The sequence below is a fragment of the Apus apus genome, chromosome 4, assembly GCF_020740795.1.
Source record: "Apus apus isolate bApuApu2 chromosome 4, bApuApu2.pri.cur, whole genome shotgun sequence".
NCBI classification, from domain to species: domain Eukaryota; kingdom Metazoa; phylum Chordata; class Aves; order Apodiformes; family Apodidae; genus Apus; species Apus apus.
The window spans coordinates 56,854,470-56,872,211 of NC_067285.1; the positions used below are offsets into that span (position 1 = coordinate 56,854,470).

General features: G+C 39.0%; 1 protein-coding gene across 1 annotated transcript in view; it reads right to left on the minus strand.

Moving 5' to 3' along the window:
- TTC29 (tetratricopeptide repeat domain 29) overlaps positions 1-17,742 on the minus strand; it is a 127,585-nt gene that overhangs the window by 42,173 nt on the left and 67,670 nt on the right. The window contains exons 7-9 of the mRNA XM_051617862.1: positions 16,970-17,061; positions 8,001-8,124; positions 4,768-4,999 (exon numbers count right to left, since the gene is read on the minus strand). Coding sequence (XP_051473822.1) covers positions 4,768-4,999; positions 8,001-8,124; positions 16,970-17,061 — 448 coding nt within the window. The remainder of the gene's footprint in view (positions 1-4,767; positions 5,000-8,000; positions 8,125-16,969; positions 17,062-17,742) is intronic.

The following is a 17,742-nucleotide window of genomic DNA, read 5'->3' on the forward strand; positions in this document are numbered from 1 at the left end:
CATATTTTAAAATCATAGTTCTTATTTTACAGTATGAACAAGTGTACATTTCTCTTATTTCATGTTCAGTTATATTTTCTGAGAAAACACCAAAATCTATCTCTAGAATATTTTCTATTTCTCATTATTTTTGGTCCCATTAACAATATATTCTCCACAAGCTAAATAAACACTCAGTTTGTATAACTTGCTATTGACATATATCATAAGCATATGGAGCTTGCAGCAGAGGCCACTACAGATCCAGACCCTTGTAGAGTGAGCAGACTGCTGAGGGGGAGGAGGGGCACAGAAAGTCATTGGGAAGCATGGGCATGCTCTCCACCTCCCAAAGAGAGGGTCTGAATCATTCCCATCTTCTTTACAGCAGTGATGCTCAGATTCAGTCTAGTTACTTTGTCAGTGACAGCATTTACATTTAATTATCTTAACAAGTGAGTTACAAAACTCACTAATATACTACCAAGAAGAAACATGTTAAAACAAAATATTAAGAGTCAGTTTGACTTGCAGTCTCCATACAAGCTGATATATTTGCCTTCTGTACATGCTAACTGCAGAACAGAACTTATTAAATAATAAAAGAGCCAAACAACACAACAGACGCACACACAGAGGCTTTGAGGGAGCACATGCACAAGCAGAACTCTGGTATCCCCAAATCAGTATCATGATATGCCAAAACCTGTAACAGAGCTTTAGATATGAAATATGCAGTGAAAGGAACCCGCTAACAGAAGCCTCTACTTTTCCACTGACATCATATAAGAACTATTTTAAGACCTATTGAAGGATGTATTTCTGTGTAAGGAACGAAGACTTGCTGTTTTTTCTAGTTTTGATAGGTGCACAGTATATTTTCTTTCTCTTAAATGTTCTGAGATCAAAAAATCTGCTACCACTGGTGAACACTTTCTGGGCAAATCCAAAGTATAATTTATAGTGCACATTCCTGATGAAGACTGGTTTCAATTTGCTAAAGTACAGACAAGCATTTTGGGTACGTTGCTGCAGATAACAGTTTTATTAGCCTGCATTTGAGGTAACTAATGTAATTTATTAATGGAGGAAAGAGAAGATTTAGAATGTTAGAAATTTTGCTGAAATTAGTGTACTTCAGAAAGAAGAGACAGTAAAAAAGCAGTTTGTCATATTATGAAGCAGACTGTTCTACTGTTGAACGCTATTACCAAAATGGCATATAAATTACATGGCTGTGTTAAGTTACAGTAGAAAAATGTTAACAGAATTTGTTTAGTGTAATCTTTGATCTCATATCTCACTTCTGATTTTACCATTCTTCAGGGAGAATCCTTTTATTGACGAATTACAGTCACACACAAGGTTGACCATAAATGTATCTGGTGAAATCTCTTTTCTTCAGCACATTAGCAATTTTGTGCTAGCCACATCTTTTACAGGAAAATGAATATAAAACATCTTGAAGAGCTTTTAGAAATGTGAATTGGTAGGTTGAAAATTTAACTTTTTCTCAACAAAAAGGACAAATTCACATTGTGGAAGGTACCATTCCATATATCTACAAGAGGGAGCTGGATAAAGAATATTGAGGGACTTCATATCTGGGAGTAAGGACAAAAGCTTATTGGATTATAGTTTCCAAGGTATTGTTTTAGCTGGTGTATGCATTTTAAATCACATTGGAGGCTGCTCAGGAATGCTAGAAATAGTCCTGATTGTACTGAAGTCGATTGTACAAGATACTTCCATTCATCATAAGAGGTCATAATTGCTGTTATGGGTAAGATAACAATTTATGCTGCAATTGTAGCTACCATAAAGAATCAAACAAGCAAAACTAACACAGAAACCTACAGTAAAGCATGTCAGTTTTGCAAAGTTCTCAAAAGTAATGTTCATCTAAATTATGATCAAAAGCAAGGAACATTTCTGAAGAAAACAAATGAAGACTTCCTAGTATGAAAACAATTCATTGTAGGGCTACTCTAAGTGTTCAGAAGATTTCAAGCATCCAAGGTCTCTTGCTGAGGCACAGCCTTGCCAGATGCAATGTCCTGGACTGAGATTTTCCAGACTCACAGAAAACACCATTCCTGGTCAACATTTCATGTGATGAATATCCAAAATCTGATAAAAAATTTTCCTGCCATCAGCACCCTTAATTACTCTTCTCCCCTCTAGAAGGTGCCAAATCAGGAGATGATTTATTGAAAGACCTGTGATATATTTTCTCATCAGATGATCTTAGTCATGCTGCGGGTTCCTTTTTTGATATTAACACGGAGTTACTGATTCTGCTGATATTTTTTTATATATATATTTAACTAAACAATAGAAGATTAATAAACACGTACTTGTTCTTGCAGTGGCATCTCACATTGGCATAGATAATGCTCTTGTAAGTGAAGTGAGGTGACTGAGTCAAATGCAGCAGATAGAAACACATTCTCCTTTGCATTTATAAGCACTGTTTTCTGACAATTCCATCCCTTTTGACCATGACAACTTTGGTTAAAACATCCATTCTATTAATAAATGTTGAGGTAAATTGAGTAATTAATGGTTCTTCCTGCCTGGTTATTGAAATGATTGATTTAGAAAATAAGCCTTGGTTGAAAGACATAAGGTATTTGGCAGTAGTTGAATTCAAATGTCATTGTTCCTCCACTAGCCCAAGTATTTCTTTTGTTTAAGAATACAGAAACTACTCTTTTTTTCCTTTTTTTTTTTTGTCACAGAAAAATTATTCAGTCACAGCAGTTAGAAAGAAAACTTTATTACCTTCCTTTTTCCTTTCATTACATCCCCCTGCAGATTAAGAACTACCATTGTATCTTGTATTTAGCTGTTTTATCCTCAAAAAGGCTAAGAAAAATCTAGCAGATTACCAGAGTTGAGATGTTTGAAAGAGCTAGAAATATTGTTCTATTATCACAGCAGGAATTTCCAAAGTGATGAGTTCATTGTAGGATGCACAGCCATTCTGCTGGAAGGTAGGATAAAGGCTGTACCTGAAACTCAAAGCCAGTGAATCCTAATTATTGAACTGATGCCAGGTCATGTTTTGCCAGACAAAGATATTAAAAATGTAATGCCAGTACTAACGAGAGATTTGGCACAGAAAACACGAAGAATGTTACAGATCGTGCTGACAGCATGACACTGTGTTTTCCTGGATGTAATCTCGGTATCATGAGAGAAAGCTTGGAGCACTAATGAGAAGAATGATATTGAACTGGAAGAGCTGCTAAATATGCAGTAGCCACAGGGTTCCTGGAGTCAACTGGAACTAAAACAAAAACTGTAATACTGAAAGTAACAGAGGGTAAACCAGGCAGAAATACTGAAGGAAGAGAACCTCAGAAGGCAAAACTTCTTTCTGGTAGCGTGCTTGCCAGGACATAAAGGGCTTTTCTAATCATACTCTTTTTTAAATCCTGAAGTCCTGCATGAAACTTGAGCTTAAAGGGGCACATATAATTTCAGGATATAAATGAGTTTCCCAACTGGCTGGAGAAAGCACCCTATAAAAGTTAAACAGAAAACCTCTTTAGTAAAAGTAAAATATATGTTGAAGGTAGGTAGAAACTTATAATCCCTTGCAGGAGACATGCACTAAATTAACTCTTCCAGCCAAAATCAATCTGTTTGTGAGTTTGCTGAATTTCACTTATTGGGACAAAAATAATAAATATACATAGTCACTGAAAAAGAAATGCATTATCATTGAGAAAGAGCTGCTCTGTTACCATCACTGGAACTGTAAATATAGCACTATCTAATTTATCTCTTCAATGAATGTTCTTGTCCCACAGTTCTCAGTTGCCTCTGGTGCCCTGGCTCCTGTTAAACTGCTAACATATTCAATTACCAGGCTATTAACCACTTATATATAAAATTCACCATTGAAGTTATACTTAATTGCTCCAATTGTATGAAAAGAATAGATACGCAAGAAAGCAGCAGACAAGCAGTTCTTTGGACACAGTAACTCTGAAGCTTCACATGATGACTTGGTCCCAGCTGTCATTTATCTCCACTCCACAGGAATGCAGAGAGGAAAGTTTTAAGGTGGAGCAGATTAATCTCCCTTCCCCAGCAGAACACAGTTTAATACTATCAATACTTGGAGACAATACATAATTCAGTTTGTCCTGTATTAATATACAGTACAGGGGAAAAAAGTACAGAAAATTTAACTCATGAAGAAAGGGGTCTACTCCACACAAAGTCCTCCTCTACTTTCTATCTGACACAAGGAAACATGGCAAAGAAATCAGAATGGCTTTGTTTTTTTTTCTTTCTTCCCTTCCAAAGTCAAGCATAAGGATACAAAAAATAAAACAGCATGTTTTTCTGAATTCAGAACTATATCCACTATGTCAGGCAGAAATTATTTCTTACTTTTAGTGACAGGGAATTTTTTTTTGGATGCACTTGAAAAACTGACTGAAAATGAAGATTTTTTTTTTTTCTTTCCAGATTAAAATAACAATATTTGACTAAACTAATATGTCACTGTTTACACATAACTGAAGTGTTTTAGAAAATAGCACCAAAAAAAAGTTGCCATTCATAGCAGCTACTGCTATCTCTTTCTCTATGCTATATTGTATTTAAACCTATTTAATTCAGCCTTTAAAATAAGCACACAAAGGAGTAAATCTAACCTCTATTCCATACAAGGATTAAACTCAGGAAATAATTTAATAAAACTCTACAAGAAAAACGACTTAACTATTGAGGACAATACAGCACTAATGTGTTTCATAACCAATGTCTTACCAACTGTAAGAGGGTCAGTGAACATGTCACTTCTGTTCTCCTTCCATGCCAGCAGGTACTTGAGGCTAACGGGATCTTCTGCTTCTATATGGCTGTTAAATGCCACCATCATCTTATGAGCCTTTGCAATGCCACAGTAGATCTTTGTTCTATTCATTAAGGGCAAATTATTTGAAGTTTCTGCTGTCTCAAAAGCCTGTTTGAATTTTTCAAAAGCTTCACTGTAGGTCCCCTAGTATAGAAGAGAAAAAAAGAAAATAATTGTAAAAACTACTTGTAGTCACTTGTATTTTATCTTGAGATTAGAATGTGCTCCTCAGGCACCTCAGAGATGTTGCAGCTGAGAGGCCAGCCCGCAGAATGACTCATAGCACAGTATAAAGCAAATCACTCTCCCTTGCTTCTCCTAACTTCTAAAATCCAGATAACACTGCTCTTATCTTTTGCAGGAACTGAATTGCTTTTTGTTGTCTATGTAGTATTTTGAACATACAAATCTAAGTATATCCGTATTACTCTAATTTTATCTACCTAATATATCTATATATATATATAAATATTAATAATTTTATCAATATTATGGTAAGTATTAGCACTCATTCCAGCCAGGCCACTTAGAAATTATTGCTATCGTTTCATTAAGTTTAACATCTCTTCTTATGGCAGTTTCTACATGTCTAGCATAAACACTCCTTATAGCCTGCCTGTTCCCTGGAAGATGCCTTCCCATTCTCCCATTGGTGTGGAATTCTGCTCTGACGGCACAGAAAACATTTTCAGAGCTGTCTTATCCTTTTATGCTCAGCTTAATTTCATAAGATTGAAATTCCCTTCTGCACAGTGGATAGAGACCAGCAAGAGAGACTCAAATTGATACTTGTTGCACTTCATACCACATTTTGGGATCAAAATTTGTATGACTGCTAAAATGCACCTGTAATTAAATAAGGAGAGAGAGTAATAGAAATTCAGGCAGTCTTTAGTCTGTTTAATACAGCAGGACAGCAGAATTAGACCTATGAGGACACAGCGATGAATAAAGAACCATAAGCAGTAGGACAAAAGATAAGAAGCAGAAACATCTACCTACCATACTTATGAGAACTATAATTAGTTAAGCAATGAAATTAGTAAGAGGAGTGTAGCAAATCATAACAAGAATCTTGAGAAAAATGAGATGAGAAATGCGAGATTGTGTCATGCTAACTCCATCAGAGTTTGCATACTAAGCAAGCTGCCTGCTTAACAAAATGGGAGAAATTAGACTTAATACTAGTGCATAACTGAAACCCAGGCACAAAAGGAAAAAAGAAACATACGGGTAAAACAATAATGACAAGAAAGCAGGAACTGAGTGTTAAAGACAGACAGTGATGGGGATGGGATAGCGAGGTGACAGAACTGTAAAGATACAGAAACAGTGTGGAAAGAGCAAAGTTAATTTGGTCAGTTACTTTGGGAAACATAGTAAAAGGTATATCCCTGGTTTACTCAAGGTCCCCAGATCTGGATCCAGATCCGGACATAAATAAGGATATCTTCAATTTGGTGAGAAGGACAGTATTACTGCAAATTGTATCAGTAAGGCAAGTACCTAGTTGAATAAAAATACCCTAATAACGACTGAGAGAATACGGGCGATGACAGCTGACACCAAGCAGTCAGTGATCTAAGAGAGGGAATGTTAATTCAGACTCAGTTTTGGTAAGTATTGCTAACCTTGCAAAAAATGGTAAAGAAAATACAGAACTGTAAAACTTGAGGAGAGGTTTTTTTTAATCTTTATATTACATATTGTATGTAAGCTATTAAGTCACCACGTATTTCCTTCCTCACCACCACCCCCGCTCAAGGCAGCAAATTCTGAACTGAGAAAGAGAACTTAGAGAATAACCAAAAAGAGGTTAATTCTTGAAATACTATTTCTCATAGAATTATTAGCAGTGGTGGCAGAAACAGTGACATAGCAAAGTAGTTAAAGAGAATTTAGTTAACTATTTTCAAAGCAGGAGTAGAATAATTCAGCACAGCATCACATCACCCTATTTTCTCCTACATTTCAGATCCATATTAAAATGTCTGCACCAAGTTCTTAGAGACTTGAAAACTTAGTTTTTAATGGGAAAATCAGCATTTATGCTAAGACCATGTGTAAGTAGAAGGCTCTCAAGCTAATTTAGAGATTACAGAATAAGAAATTTTTCTGCTGCCTGTGAAACAAAAATGGGCCACCAACTTTGGTAATGGAAGTTCTCTGCAAGAGGAATCCAGAAAAAAAAATAAAAACAAATTCTTTGTATTATATATTGTAGCTAAATTAACATAGCATTTCAGCTCTAAAATAGGTGTTAACGGGCTCAACATGAATCTTTCACTTCCGTGGTAATGTTTTTAACCTTTCTGATTTCAAAAAGCAAGTGCTGCTGCAGTGCAAGTGCTGCATCTCTCGATGCAGTAAGGGATGAGTGTGGAAACCACTACCCAGACAGGCAGCCAACAGAACTGCTGCCTTTGCAGGGCCCACCCCAGAGGAACAACTCAGAGACTGGCACGTGGGTCAGAAAGAAGCACCTCAGAATACATTAGAAACTATAATAAAGGGAATTTCTTAGTTATCTCTAGTTTAATATTGCACTTCACTGCCTATGTATTGATTTAAACAGGCCAAATCAAAGCCATCAGGCTGGATGGAGGCACATAGAAGAGAAAGCCCTTCCACTACCATCACAGACCTTTGCCAAACTATTTGCTGCCAGCACCAATTTCTTGTTTCAGAGAATGTAGAGAAGAAATCAAGTTAAGATTAAAACCTGCTTATTCATATGCAATATAATATACATTAATTTTAAAACAACACAAATTTAAATGCATAGTACAATAAAATTTCATCCGTTAACTGATGACTCTTTTTGGGCATATGTGGCCCAAATGGTGATTTGGATGCAGATTTTTATGCATCCAAAAAAAGCTTATAATTATCTGAATTTGGAGGGTTTTCCCACTCATTCTAGAAAAAAATCCCAACCCTATGTGTTAACCATGGTGTGAAATTTTTGCCTTTTCCAAAAACTTAAGGCACATTTAATTTAGTCACACAAAATCTTCTCCTTTGGTAACTCTTACAAAGTACAACACCTGGATCCAGTTATTCTGGTTCATCTTATATGCAAAACCAGATATTTACCATGAATTAAACTCCATTGTTTGACATCATTGCTACAACCAATACTTACTTTTCCATTGTAAATATTCCCAAGTAATATGCATGCATCCACCAGGCACTGGCTTAGATGGGTATTCTCAGCAGCCTTCATAAACTCTCCCAAGTACTCAATAGCTTCAGCTGCTTTTCCCTGACTGAAGCAAAGAACAGGGACAAAATTGATTATTTACTCAGATGGTTTCTCCAAATGCTGAAGCTCTGTCCCCATGTTCTGGACTAACTTTACCTTGTGCTGCCTTATCTGTGACTGGACTTTATTTCCAAGGTGGCTGCCTAGGCACTGTGTATAGTGAGACCAATGAGACTGACCCACACAGAACCTCTGAGGACAGAACTGGATCCTTCGAGTGAAATAACCCAAAATTCTTCTGCAGAATATTGTGCCAAATTTAAGGCTAAGAATGAAAACACAGATAACGATTTTATAGGGGTTTTGAAGTTTCCATTATTTTAATATTTTTTCTGCTGAGCAGCTGATAAAATTTTCAATACAGCCAGACCTCACATCTTGACAACATAGGGGAATGAGGTAAGAAGGCTAATTTTTCAGTGAGACTTCTTTTTCTCCTGTCATTCAGAGCTGCCGTTTCTTGCTCTAGAGCCCTGGTGGGGCAGCAGCAGCTCCATAGTATAGTGGTGCTGCCTCTCAGCTCTGCGGAGGACAGTCTTTCTGTGAGTGTAATGCTGCACTTTGGCAGGGTGGATCAAAGGCTGCTAGAGTCACACAGGCAAACCTATAAACTGTGGATTGCAGGTGTCACTCCCAAACCCCAGTGAGATCAGAGCAACCGGAGGTCACAGCTGAATCTAAGTTGAAAATTGGCTAATGTACTTCAACATAAAAATTTTCATTTTTCCTTTTTTTTTTTTTTTTTTTTTTTTTTTTTAATAAAGCTGGTCATACTACCAATATAAGATCTCTGCAGAATGATTACAAGATATAAGACAGACATCTGGGTTTGCTTGCAAGTAAGGCACTGCTCTTTTTCCCTGTAAGGCTGAACTGTTACTGCAGCTGACCTCAATATTAGCCATGAACCTGAGTCTCTAATGTAGGAGTGTAGCATGTTAAATGTCAAGCTACCAAGCAAGACAGCAAATCCAGTCTTAATTAAGAAACTCACAGAACTAGAAGCTCCTGTAAGTGATAAAGAATTGTGATTTACTTTCTTACCATTTTAAAACACCTTCAAGCTATATTCCTGCAGCAAATGATGGACTGGGGTTTATTTAAGCTACGGTTTATATAATAAACTATACTGGGGATCTGTGCTTTCAAAAACAGAAGTCTGCAGTTCCCTGTCTTATGATATCAGAGTAGCACCTGGCACTGATCAGGAAACACAGCAAAGCAGGGCTGCAAATTTACAATATTGCAGTGATTATCTGTATGTGACTGAGACGAGCTAGACTGCTACAAAAGGCTGCTGAAACACTTCAAATTAACATGCTTGAAATGTTAAACTATCTAGTGCTGTAAAGCTGAGTTGTCAGTAAGGAGAGCTGGATTTACTAAAGCTTCCAATGTAAGTATTTTAATAACACAAGAATATTAAATATACTATACTATAAACATTTGCCAAATGTCAAAAGGCTTCCAAATTTTAGATTTAGAAAAACAATTTTTTTAAACCTTTTTTTTCCTTTTTCCTGAGAAAATCAAAGGTTTCCCTACAGAAATCCAGCATATGATTTATATAAGTTAAAGGACAAGGTTAAAGTGTTAGACAAATATTAATTCCAGTTTTTCTAGTTTTCTATATGCAGTGCACAGGTGCAACTTGAAGAGCATATTATATGGTATAATCATTAAATCCATTCAACCAGACCTTTGAGAGTTAAAAACATATATTCTGAGGAAAAGGACTCCTCGGTCCAAGGAATGAGAATGAAACAGTGCAGAATATTTGTGTATCAAGGTGATTCCAGTTTCCAATTGGGAAAACAGGACTGTTAACACCCACATCCCCTGACAACTGTCCAATTATGTATATCACACTTGGCCTACTGTTTGCAGTAGAAGTAATCAATAAAGGATGTGGTTGAGTGAACATAGATTTTGGTTGAACCAATGCATGAAAACTTAATCATTTACTCAGAGTGGAGAAATCAAATAGAGCAGAGATGAAACAGCCACTAAGGGGTTTGTTGATTGTGCCACCAAGTTTGTGGGCTAGAGGCTGAAAGTAATAAAGCAAATGGAATCAGTGACAGGAGAAAATGTAAAAAGGTTTTCCTAATTTCATGAATTAATAGAAATGTTTTGATGTATTTTTGGCCATTTTTTATATTTCACATAAAAGACCTGTGCTCCACGTATAGAAGATATGAAAATTGCTAGGGCAGATAACCTCTTTCAAGCAAACAAAAATCAATTTGACACATACCAGAAAGATATTTCTCACTGTTAGAACTTCACTTGTGCCAGCTAGCAATTGGTTGGTACAGTTAAAAAATTTTTCAAAGGAACTACTTTTAAAAGTACAACAGCTTGAGATATTTCACGTATGCTAGAAAAATTACTGAAATACTTTACCCTGCACAAGACCTGATAATATGATAAACAGGTCTTTCCTACTCAGAGGGCTAATATTTTATAGTTCCTTCAAAAATCTACATGTTATTTTATACAGCCATATACTTTCTATCTCCTTAGACATCACCTTCCTAAATGCATAAAATGTAATTTCCTAAAGATATAGTCATTCATGATCCCACAGAACAGTTATGATGACTTCAGCAGAAGAGATTACATATCTACAGCAACTCATTTTCCAGTTTCATGCTAAAATGCCCTACGAGATTTTTACTGCTATTAGACTTTTATGAAAATATGCACCTTTTATAGGATTGCTCATGTGATTGAATTGGATGTATAAATCATGTGTCCGCAAGAAGTCATTACCATAGTGGACACTGGCAGAATAAGTCAAGAACATGATGCTATTATGTCAGATTTTTCCCTGGAAAATGACATGCCTCAATGTGCATGATAGAGAACTTCAGTTTCACATGGTTTGTGGAAACATCTGCAGCAGATTTTACAAAAAATTCCAAAGCCATAGACAAGTTCTGAGCAATTCAGGAGGGCTCAGCTACCTTCTCCAGCCTGTCACAAGGCAACCAGTACCAATGCTGACAATACATTATCTCAGGGAAACAGTAATCCTTCCTTTATAAAGAGATCATCCATCAAATTTAAAATGGTTTGTACAACTCCAGCCAAGATCAGGTAAAAATACAAGTAAAGAAAAAGTGATCAAGCTGAATATGGAGATTCTGTTATAAAATAATTATTCATGCATTGATCCAGTATTTTCTGAACAGGTGTGCCAGAAATATGCTTGTTTGCTATACATCAGACAGGTAAATAATCAAAAGTTTGGTGGGAGAGTAAAGAGCAACTTACGAGGTTTTTTAAATGTCTCCCTTTAAGTGGACTTTTCAAACCATTTTTTTAAATGCTCTTTCCTTCTCCAAGAAAGAATCAGTAGAGCTGGACCTGCATGATTATGCTAATGAAAAATTCTGTTGTTGAATTTTCAAAAGTAGGCTTGTCTGAAATATCCATCCTAATGGGTTAGAGAAAGCATTATGTTAAAGGGCATTACACAGCAAAAGGGAATTTATCTAGAAGGACTGATTAAGACAAAGATCACAGAATCACAATATAGTTCAGGCTGGAAGGGATCTCTGGAGATAATCTCCATTGTCTTTGCTCTGGGCAACTAGAAGAGGCCGGTATCCAGGGGAGTTTTGAGTGACTTTTGGAGGCTAGAAACTTCACAATCTGTTCCAGCATTCACTGTCTTTTTTCTCTTCTTCTTTTTTAAAAATGGAATCTCATGTATTTTATTTTGTGCCCCTTGCCTCTTGTTCTGCTACTGAGCACCACTGAGAAAAGCCTGGCATCCCCTCTTTACATCCTTCCATCAGGAACTTGTACACATTGATGAAATTCTCCCCGAGCCTTCTGTTCTGTGGTCTGAACAGTCACAGCTCCCTTTGCCTCTCCTCCAAGGACAGATGATCCCAGTTTCTTAGTCATCTTTGCAGCCCTTTGCAAGACTCAACCACTACATCCCTCTCTCTTGAACTGGGAAGCCCAAAATGGGACACAGTGCACCTGGGGTGGCCTCAGCAGTGCCGAGCAGGGGCAAAGGATCACCTCCCTTCACCTGCTTGCAACGCTCTGCCTAATGCAGCCCAGGGAGCCCCTTGGTCGCCTTTGCCATGAGTGGCCATTGGTGTCTCATGGGCAACTTGTTGTCCACCAGGAAACCCAGGTCCTTCTCTGTCAATCTTCTTTCCCCCAAGTCAGCCCACAGCCTGGGCTGGTGCCTGGGGTTCTCTGTCCCCAGGTGCAGGACTTTGCATTTCCCTTTCCTGACCTTTATGAGACTGCCAGCAGCCCATCGCGCCAGTCTGCTGAGGTTCCTCTGAATGGCAGCACAACCACCAACCTGGTGAATCAACCATTCCTCCCCAATTTTGTTTTGCCTGCAAACACTCTCAGGGTGCACTTGGTGGAACCATCTAGGTTATTGATGAAGGTATTAATCGGTGTTGGTGCCAGTATTGAACCCCGAGTACAGCACTAGTGACTGGTCCCCCACTGGACTTCATGCTGCTGCTTACAGCACCTTGATGCCAGCAACTCAGGTGGTTTTCAGGCTACCTTACTGTCTATTTACCTAAGCCATAAGTGATCAGCTTGTGTATGGAGACGTTTTGGGAGATGGTGTCAGAAGATTTACTAAAACTGAGAGGAGCAGCATCCACTGCTTTCCCTTCATCCACCAAACCAGGCATCTTATTCTAGAAGACTTAAGCCTAACTGAGAAAAATTTAGTTGCTGGGACACCACCTGTCACAATGAGTGACTTTACAATGAGTGCAAAGGTGTAATAGCTGGTAAAGCAACTAAATCTTTCTCAGTTAGGTTTAAGAGAGTTTTGAAAATAGGACTCAATATCCTAAGTCTGTTCTGCGGTTTTTTGAACAGTTTATCCCATGTGCTTCTTTAGGATGCTCAGAATATGAACAGCCATGAATTATGTATCTGAGAGCTGAAGAGAACTGTGATTGTGGCTGGTCTCTATATGCTCTGAAAGACCAAGAGGCAAGGCATCTAACTCAAACAGGAGAATTTGCTCTACCCACTGAAATAAATCTGGTGGTAAGTCCTCCTCCATGAAGAATTTGCCAACCTCTATCATGCATCATGTGCACTGAAGAGGTCAAACATTGGATGAATTATGCATAAGCTGCAACTTTCACTTTAATCTCTTCGTTTCCATCATATTTGAAAATTTTTGGCAGTCTGGCAAAATTCCAACTGACTGGAAAAGGGGAAACATAGCTCCCATTTTGAAGAAGGGAGAAAAGAAAGACCCAGGGAACTACAGACAGTTCAGTCTCACCTCTGTGCCTGGCAAGATCATGGAGCAGATCCTCCTGAAGTCTCTGCCTAAGGCACATGGAAAAGAAAGGGCTGATTGGTGACAGCCAGCAAGGCTCCACTAAGGGCAAATCCTGCCTGACTAGTTTGATTGTCTTCTACAATGGGGTCACAGCTTTGGTAGAGAAAGGAAGAGCAACCAACATCATTTACCTGGATCTGTGCAAAGCTTTCAACACCGTCCCACATGACATCCTGGTATGGAAACTGGAATGATACCTATTCGATGGATGGACCACTTGTTGGGTAAGGAACTGGCTGGATGGTCACAAAGAGTGATGATCAACAGCTTGATGTCACCTTTGTTGAGTGGTGTTCCCCAAGGGTCAGTACTCAGACCAGTGATATTTAACATCTTTTTCAGTGACGTGGACAGTGGCATTGAAAGCACTCTCAGCAAATTTGCTGATGACACCAAACTGTGTGGTGAGACTAGCATGCTGGAGGGAAGGGATGCCAGAGGGACCTTGACAGGCTTGAGAAGTGGGCTTGTGCAAACTGCATGAAGTTCAACAAGGCTAAGTGCAAGGTTCTGCGCCTGGGTCAGGGCAATCCCAAGCACAAATACAGGCTGGGTGGAGAATGGATAAAAAACAGAACAGAGGAGAAGGACCTGCAGGTGTTGGTGGATGAGAAGCTCAAGATGAGCTGGCAGTGTGTGCCTGCAGCCAAGAAAGAAAACTGTGTCCTGGGTTACATCAAAAGAAGTGCAGGTAGCAGGTCAAGGGAGGTGATTTTCTCCCTTTACTCAGCTCTCATGAGACCCCACCTGGAGTACTGTGACCCCAGTACAGTTCTGGAGCCCCCTACATAAGAAGGATGTGGAATTCCTGGGGAACGTCCAGAGGACTTCAGGCCACAAAGATGATCTGAGGGCCAGAGCACCTCTCCTACGAGGACAGGTTGAGAGAGTTGGGGTTGTTCAGCCTGGAGAAGAGAGTCTTTGAGGAGACCTCATAGTGGCCTTCCAGTATCTGAACGGGGCCTACAGGAAAGCTGGGAGGGACTTTTTACAAGTAGATGTAAGAGGGCAAGGGCTAATGGATCAAAACTGGAAGAGGGAAGATTTAGGTTAGACATTACGAAGAAATTCTTGACTATGAGGTTGGTGAGACACTGGAACAGGTTGCCTAGGGAAGTTGTGGAAGCTCCATACCTGGAAGGCCAGGTTGGATGGGGCTCTTAGCCGCCTGGCCTAGTGGGAGGTGTCCCTGTCCATGGCAAGGGTGTGGAACTAGATGTTCTTTAAGGTCCTTTCCAACCCAAACCATTCTATGATACGATTCTGTGAGTCTTTGCCTCAGTCTCTAGTAGTAAGATCAGTTGTTCTCCAGGTACCCAGCCTCCTTAGCTGGAAGACAGGGATGGGAGCAGAAGAGAGCCCCCATATTCCAAGAGGAAATGGTTTGTGACCAGCGACACCACTTAAACAAACACAGGTCTAGAGAGCCACATAGGATTCACCTAATGGTACTGGGGGAGCTGGCAGAAGTGCTCACCAAGGTTGTCTGGAGGCTAGTCAGTTTGATGCCCATCTCCAAGAAGGGCTGGAAGGAGGATCCAGGGAACTACAGGCCTGTCAGCCTGACTTCAGTGCCAGGGAAAGCTGGACCAGCTGATCCTTGAAGTCCCTTCCAACCTGGTATTTTATGATTCTGTGATTTGTGAGCACCATCACATGGTATGTACAGGACAACCAGGCACTCAGTCCCAGTCAGCATGCGTTCATTAAAGGCTTGACAAACCCGATCTCCTTCTGTGACAAGGTGACTCACTTAGCGGATAAGAGAAAGGCTGTGGGTGTTGTCTACTTATACTTTAGTAAAGCCTATGACACTGTTTCCCACAGCATTTTCCTAGAGAAACTGGCTGCTCATGGCTTGGACTGGTGTATGCTTCACTGAGCAAAAAACTAGCTGGCTGGCCTGGGCCAAAGAGTTGTGGTGAATGGAGTTAAAGCCAGCTGGTGGCTGGTCACAGGTGGTGCTCCCCAGGGCCCAGTGTTTGAGCCAGTTCTGTTTAATATCTTTACCAACAATCTGGACAAAGGGGTCAAGTGCACCCTCAGTAAGTTTGCAGATGACATCAAGTTGAGTGGGAGTGTTGATCTTGAGAGTAGAAATGCTCTGCAGAGGCACCAATTGTATGAGGTTCAACAAGGCCAAGTGCTGGGTCCTACACTTGCGCCACAACCACCTCAGGCAATGCTACAGGCTTGGGGAAGAGTGGCTGGAAAGCTTTCCAGCAGAAAAGGACCTGGAGGTGTTGGTCCACAGCCAGTTAATATGAGCCAGCAGTGTGCCCAGGTGGCCAAGAAGGCTAACAACATCCTGGCCTGCATCAGAAATAGTGTGGCCAGCAGGACCAGGAAAGTGACTGTCCCCCTGTACTTGGTACTGGTGAGGCCACACCTTGAATCCCAGGTTCAGTTTTGGGCCCCTCACTACAAGCAGGATTCTGAGGTGCTGGAGGGTGTCCAGAAAAGGGCACTGAAGCTGGTGAAGGGTGTGGAGAACAAGTCTTGTGAGGAGCAGCTGAGGGAACTGGGGTTGTTTAGCCTGGAGAAAAGTGGGCTGAGGGGAGACCTTATCGCTCTTTAGAACTACCTGAAAGGAAGGTGTAGCTGAGTGGGAGCTGGTCTCTTTTCACTAGTAAAAAATGATAGGATAAGAGGAAACAGCCTCAAGTTGCAGCAGGGGAGGTTCAGATTTGGTTACAGGAAGAATTACTTCACCTAACGTGTTGTCAGGCACTGGAACAGGCTGCTCAGAGAAATGGTAAATTCACCATTCCTGGAGGTATTTAAAAGATGTGTAGAAGTGGTGCTTAGGGACATGGTTTAGTGATGGACATGGCAGTGCTGGGTTAACAATTGGAGTTTATGATGGTCTTTATGAAAGGTCTTTTCCAACCAAAACAATTCTATGATTCTATAATTTTACTTCATAAGATAATTGCATTAGACTACTTTAAGTCAAAATTATTTTTGCATGAAATTGAAATAGCTTCAAACTAATTCACCTGGTAGAAGATTTTAATGCCAGATGCTGAAACAAAAACATTGAAAGCAAGGATCTAATCTGCAACAAATGTATAGGTAGTTACACACGTGCAAACCAGAAACGGCTCTATAGGAGTACAATAAATGGAAACCTACAGTTCAGAAAATATGACACTGATACAACTATATTCTTTAGCCTGGAAAATATGCTATTTTCCAGTAAGGTACCTCCCAGACTTGTAAAAAAAAATACTAAAAAAAATTTTAAAAAACCTCCAAAAAGTGGGGAAAAGAAGGACATATTATAGTTTACAGCTAAAGAAAAGCTTGGATCATATACTTTAAAAAATGTGTACCAGTTTAAAATAACTTTTGATGAAAGGGTCACTTACTGCAAGAAGGGCACTGCTTAAAATTTAAGCAGTCAGTAATGGGAAGTGACAGACCTCTAACAATTTCAGTCTTTCACAGTTGAATGAATCTGCACTGACAGCCAGACAAGGATGTGCTAACCTACCTTACCAGGATCTCAGTTATAGCTGCATATGCTCTGCTTAGGCCAGCAGAATCACAAATTGCTGTGAAGATTTTTACAGAGGTGTTCAAAATCTGTGAAACAGGAAAATAAAACCCAATAAATATCATGCAAAGACCCTTTTTTTTTTTTTTTTTCTTCACTCTCTGTGTCCTTTTGAAACACAAAATTCAAGTTTTCCCATCTGTACCTTTCAAATTAAAAAAATACACTTGCATTTAAATCCCTGTATTTTGGCACTTCGCAAAAAACAGAGATATTACCTGATTTGCACTATAAATTTCCTTATCCATAATTTAAAAGATTTTAAGAGGCTGTGCTTTTATGAATTTCTGTTAATCAATACCTTAAGATGGTATCCTTTGCATTCATAGTGTTTTAGAATGATATGCTGATATACAACTTAATATTATTTTTCTTTCTTTAAACTGTCACTATGACAACTTTTCTTAGTACAATTCAGATGCTCAAGATTGAATAAACTCTAGGTAATACATTTAAAATATCTTGGTTTAAAATACTGTAGATACATTTTTTATTTTATGACTAATTATTCACACGCACAGGCAATTTGTTAAGATCCAGTTGGAATGTACTCTATTATTATGGTCCCTCCTATAACTGAAGGCTTACAGCTTCTGCATTAAAACATATGATCTTAATTTAATTTATCACTGACATCACCTGTATTGCATCACTCCTTTTTTTTTTTTTTCTTTTTTTCTATTGGTGATGATGGGAGAGTGCACAGAAAA